Below are 6,545 nucleotides of genomic sequence, written 5' to 3' on the forward strand. Positions count from 1 at the left end.
TAATAATCCCAATTTAAAACAGAATATTTGATAGTGTTAGGACTTGGCCTTTAAAAATGATAAAACAAAAATCCGTCGCTAATTTATCGTAAATCCTTGGCAGTAGCAACGAATGATGTATGTCGCTAAAATTTCATCTATGTTGTCTCTCTTTCTAGTAGTGATGAATGCATAGAAGAATTATTTTGTTCCTTTGCATTATTCGATCTTTGTTTGGATAGTATTTGTCTCCCGTCAATGAAAATGCTAACAAATGAAAGATTAAGCCTATGTTTGGGTCCCTTTTTCTTTATTAAAAAAAACTCGTTTTTGACCACACATTCTCCCATAAAATAATGTTATACGTAAATCGAAAATTTCTTCTTATTTTTGAACCACACATTCTCCAAAAAAAAATTACTATTCCAAACTCTCCTTTTTTTTTTTTTTTGGGTAAAAGATCGGATATATATAATTCAATTTTGCAACAATCTATTGCCATTCCATCATTCATCAAGTTACGAGAATTTCTTAACCTTATACACACTATTGTTTAATTGACAACTCAAGTAGATGAAGTCCTTTATAGTCTAGCTCTCGTCGTCATCCATGAATAATTCATTTGTCGGGTCTTTGACAAAAATAAATAAAATAAGTATGTGAGGTGGTGCATTGGATGGATGTAAATAATCTCTCCTTTTTTTTTTTTAGACGACAACCTTGATAACTACATAGATATACTTACAAGGAAAGAAGTACCTTTTCTATGGGCAATTCAAAAAACGTAGCTTAATGGTGAATGTGACAACTAATTAAAACACTATATATCGTTCTTAAATTGAGGAAATAATGTATTATAAGAATTTGAGCTATTCTAAGGTTAACGATTTAAAATAGAAATCACAGTTTTATTAAACAAAAGTTGATGCTGGGGAGAGAGAGAGTTCACGGCAGAGAGCATAACTAGCACAAAAATTACTATACATGACACATGACATGATGACGTAGAGCAAGTCGATATGAAATGATGTATGAATTTTGTTCCATTTTCACGTTAACTCTCAACCCACAGAGAAATCTCTTATTTACATTCCTTCAAACTCCATTACTATAAATTTCACTCGTGCAATCAAAAGCTTCTCTCTAATAGTATCTGTTGACCCCAAAAAGTGTTGCCAACAGACGTCGGTCTCACCCGCACACACGTGGGCGAATGTCCAACACGCTATAACACGTGGACGGTCTACAACAAGCGATTCAAAGGGCGTGAGAGTAGCCCAACGACGCAGGATGGTGACGTTCGAAATCCGGCGAGTTATTCGTGATCCGATTGACAATAATTACCAACCGGTATTCGTAAATGTACATGTAAATATATGTAAACTCGATTTTTGTATTACAAATAAATGAGAGAGAGTTGAGTAAAGTGTAGTTCTTTGTATTGATTTTTACATTAGTCCTTTGATGTTATACAAGGGAAGTATTTATAGTGATACATGTGAAATGGGGGCCCTTGGATGAGGTGGCACATGGCCTCATCTCTTTTATTCAAATATCTTATCCTAGACAGGGGGCTTGACTTGCTAGCTTGCTGCGCATTTATTGCTTGTGCAGAGCCTTCATGTTAGTGACAAGACTTGACCTTTATGCTTATGACAAACGTTCCATTAATCATTCGAATAAGATCTTTGTGTAGACGATCTCTTGGGAAAAGTGATCATGGAGGACGTTCTCATGTGGTTCGGAGGCTCCTGCATCAGCTTCGGGGCTTTGGTCATTTCATACAATACTTCCACTTGAGGGCTTCAACTAACTTCAACCAGCTCCGCATCATGGCGTCGGGCCATAGGCCTCAGCATGTCGACCTCGGTTACTATCACAGGCCTAGGTGAAAGGGCACGCCTTGGATTGAAGGGCTTCGGCCATAGCCCACCTCGACAATATATACCGCATCGGCTGAAGTGCCACGTGGTTCGGCCTGAGTGGGCCATTAGCCTAGATAGGTTGGCCAAATATGACAATACGCAACAGTATCAAATAAAAACAAGAAGATCCTTACTACTACTTAAGCACGCTCTAATTTAATCGTTGCCTACTTTTTAGTTTTTACTATGCTCAAGATCGATCCGATATAGCCTCTCGTGTATAGGGTGTGAAACAAAACAAAACTTTAAGACAAAAATCAATATTTAATTTTTATTAATTTCCATAAATTTTATCTACTTTTCAATTACACATTCTAATCAATTCTATAAAGAGTACAGTTATTTCTATCCACACTTTTTATATATACATCCACTTTTAAAAATTAAATTTTGTTATATTTTAAATCCTATGTAAATTTACTTAAATAGACATAAACAAAATTAAATAAAAATACATAACTCTAAATTGATCCATTAGTTTTTATTTTCGTTTGTGCTTAATTAGAATCCTAATAGATAGAAAAAAATACATGAATATAATTATAGGTGATGGTGTCCCTAAATATGATGGTGTCCCTAAATATGATTTCTATGTCGGGAATTATATTGAATTTCGAAGAATGCAAAATCAAATCTGATGCAATTTCAGTAGTTAATCAAGAAAGAGGAATAATTTTAGCCAACAAAGTAAAATTCAGCTTGCTTAATCGAACTTTCTTCTTCTTTCTTTCTTTAGCCTTTGTTGTTTGAAACATTCTAAACTCAGAGTTTCAATAGACAAAGAATTTATTTCATGTTCATTTAATGTTCAATCAGTTCAGCTTGTTCTTATTTCATTCATTTGGTTTAAGAGTTTATAGTTTTAGGGATTGGGAGAATCTATAGTGATAGGGATGTATTTAAAGTGGGATGAATATATAAAATTCGTATGGTTATATAATATTTAAAAGAATGAATTTAATAAGGACAAAATTGGAATATGACGTGGATGTAAATAGTAATTTTTAAGAATTTTAAAATTTTATTAAGGATGAACTTAGAATGAGATGTACTTATAAAAAATGTGGATGAAAATAACAGTACCTTTCTATAAAAATCTATTAAAATTTGATTTTTAGCCCCAGTCAAACGTAGTCTTGATATATTTTTACTTCAATTATTATTTCATTACAAAAAATTATAGACGAAGCTCACTCTTCACCACGAGGTTACAAACAAATGAACAATCTTTAAAAATGATGAAAAACAATATTGATACACCACATAAGTCATACAAAAATGAAATTTTAAAGGGAAAAGAGCTAAAAATCCAACTCTCCATTTTCAAATTTCCAAAAAATATTTAAAAAAAACATGAACGCATGCATTACAAATCATTTGTTCCCTAAACCTCACCCCTCCCACTTTCTTCTATGCAAAGAATGGCAATTCGTTAACCTAAGCTTCATTTTCATCCACAATGAAGCATGCAGTATTGAACAGAACTTGATAGCATAAATTGTTCAGTATTGTCCAATCCAACTTAATGGAATTGCTTAAATTTGTAATCACCGCTCTCTCTCTCTCTCTCGCTTCATCTCTGATCAATTATGGGTGAAGAAAGAAAAAAAAAATTACGACTTACGAAAATACCTTTGAAATTAATGCTAATGTAGATAAAATTCCAATAATATCAAGTCAATGCAGCGAATCCACCCCCTCTCATCATCTGCTTAAACTCGTGAAAATTCACCATGCCATCGCCATCCACATCCACCTTCATTATCATCTTCTTGCAATCCTCTGCGGTTCTCCCTTGGTTGAGCCCCAGTGACGCCAAGACCGATTTCAGCTCATCAACGGTGATAAACCCATCACCGTTTTGATCAAAAACATTGAATGCCTCTCGCATGTCCTCGTCCTCATCGCGCTCTTCCATGATGGTTTGGTACAGTCCACCAAATTCATCAATGTCGACGCATCCATCTCCATTTACGTCGATTTTTTGTATCATCAGAGTCAGCTCAGGGTCCGGGATAATGATTCCCATGTTCTCTAAGGAATCGTTCAGTTCCTTTTTTGTGATCCTGCCATCTCCATTTCTATCGAACATTTGAAAAACACGCTTCAGCTCACTGACTTCCATTCTACGCAGAAGAATAGAATTCGGACCGCCAAGGATGAGGATGGCAAGACAGGAGAATACGAGGACAAAAAGGGTTCTTTTGTTTTGATCTTCTGTTGTTGCAGGTGGAGTGCGTGGGTGGGATGGGGGTGGCTTCTAAAGAACCAACTATGCAAGGAAAATCCTCAACAAAATTGTGGGCAATGAAGGTTTGATATTTGAACAAAATTTGAATGGTTTGTGTTGAAGAAACTTGAGAAAAACTTGGAGAGAAACTTGGAAACGGTGGTGCTAAATAAAGGAAGAAAAAGGGACAATCAAGAGAGAGAGAGAGTTTTGGGTTAGAGAGAAAAGGATCCAATCATAGAAAATTTGTCGGGTTGCTTTATTAAAAAAAAAAATTAAATACCCCCCTCAAAGTAAAATGTTAAAATTACACACTCAACTTGTAAGAAGATTCGACTAATTGTAAATATGGTGCTTCAAAAATTAATAATAAACAAAAAAAAAAAATTATAAAAAAAAAAAAAAAAGGGGGGGGGGGGGGGGGGCAATTCTTTAGAAACAAGCTGAAAAACAGGCTTAAAATTTAAAAATATGCTACACGTGCAATGGCGGAAGCAGACATTTGAAATTAGTTGGGCATAATCAAACTTATTGAAAAGTTAAGAAAAATTATGTATCCTACAAAAACACATGCAGGTAATCACTATCACAAATTCACAAATCTCACATATATGATAATAACAATTCCCCTTCCAAATTATTTAACGTTTATAATGAATAACAATTTCTAAAGAAATTTCAAATTAAATATCACAAATGACAAAATAATTTCAATTCTCACTCTCTCAATTATTTTGTAATCACCGTAACTTTATTCTAATAAAAAGCCCAACTACTGTTACTGTCCAATTTTGGTTTTTGGCTTACAAAAAAAAAAAAGAATAATCTTGAAGTTGGTGGGTCACTTGAGTATGTCTGTCAATGCACACGTGTCGATGCATGAGTGGTGATTTTGAAACATTTTAAAAAAATACCCAACAAGTTGCTGTCACGTTAATCTATTTTTTTTTTGTTTCTTGCTTTTGAGCTTGTCTGTTTATGATTTTCCCAAAAAAAAAAAAAAAAAAAAAAAATTTTAACACTAATCAAAGTCTAACACCAAAGATGATGTAAAATAATGTGCAATGATTGATGTACAGGTGGCGTTATTGTTCTTTCTATAGCTGTCTTGAAGCAGTTGGATTGGAGCTGTCAACGTACGCGGTTTTAAGTCTAGAAAAGAGCGAGGAGTAAATTAATAGGTAAATTCCTCGTTGATCCCCGATCTTTCATAAATATTGCAGTCATCTCCCTAATCTTTTGTTTATAATATTCATATCCCTAACTTTTTATCATTTGTGTGGAATATCCTCACCTCCTATCAAATATAATAAGAAGCATTATTGTTATTATAATAGAACAATTATAGTAATATTAATTGTCATTTACTAAATTAATCATACATTATATTTCAATCTTTACTTCAAAACAAAAGCAGATTGAAAGATTTTCCAGATGATGTAAAAGTAATCATGTTGAAAAAAATAAATTTTTTTACCATTTTTTTAACAAATTTAGATCTCTTCATAATAGATTATTGGAAAAGAGAATGCATTAACTCGACCAATATACTAACATTAGAATTTTTTAATATGCAAGACTAATGTTGTATGATAGAGGCTTAGAAAAGAGAAAGCATTAACTTGGCAGGAGATGCTAAAATTATAATACGCAAATGTAATGTGCCCCACATTTACAGTTTTCTTGTATATAAATCACATGGAAGAGTACAATTTAGGGCAAGGAAAATATAAAAACTTAAAATAAAATAAAACAATTTAAATTGAAAACTAAATCTTAAAGAATTAAGCGACTCTTCAAATCCTTAATAAAATCTCATTAAAAAAATAAATAAATAGCAAAGATCCTTTGGGTTAATGGGTTTTTATGATATCGCGATGGTTTTTTTTTTTTTTAACCGAGTCAATTATAGATCGATCTAATATAGTGGAATGGATTAGAGTAATGACTAGATCAATTATTTCTTGTTGAATTGTCGAGTTGGTCCAGGATCTAAAACATTGATTTAGATGTTAAATTTTGAAACAGCACGCATATTATGTCAATTGAAAGAGTAAAATGTCCAAAAAAACTCTTTTATTTTAAAACCAACACAAACTATTGAAATTATATTAAAATATTTTTATATGGAAAGTCATCCTTTCCATCACACATTACGTGCGTATTGTTTGATCATTTAACGTTCAAATAGACATTTTCAACGAATAAGGATACCATAAGCACAGTGATAAAACTTAAAAAGGTCAAGGACACAATTTTCACAAATAAAAATTAGAGAGACGACCACTTATGAAAGGTTGTGGACCATTGAAGAAATTCATTCTAAATTATCATTAAAAAAAAAAAAAAGTGTTTTCAAAACCGCGTTGTAATAATTATGCATTTAATTGGGTCATTTTGCAATTAAATTA

General features: G+C 32.7%; 1 protein-coding gene across 1 annotated transcript; it reads right to left on the minus strand.

Annotated features, from left to right (window-relative positions):
• Positions 1-1,396: 1,396 nt before the first annotated feature.
• Positions 1,397-4,331, minus strand: LOC111396676 (calmodulin-like protein 3). The gene is made up of 2 exons (XM_023023130.1): positions 3,537-4,331; positions 1,397-1,974 (listed from the first exon to the last, which is right to left on the minus strand). The coding sequence occupies exon 1, from the start codon at positions 4,027-4,029 to the stop codon at positions 3,577-3,579; it is 453 nt and encodes a 150-aa protein (XP_022878898.1). The 5' UTR covers positions 4,030-4,331; the 3' UTR covers positions 1,397-1,974; positions 3,537-3,576.
• Positions 4,332-6,545: the final 2,214 nt, after the last annotated feature.

The sequence above is a fragment of the Olea europaea genome, chromosome 7 (assembly GCF_002742605.1).
Source record: "Olea europaea var. sylvestris chromosome 7, O_europaea_v1, whole genome shotgun sequence".
Lineage (NCBI taxonomy): Eukaryota > Viridiplantae > Streptophyta > Magnoliopsida > Lamiales > Oleaceae > Olea > Olea europaea.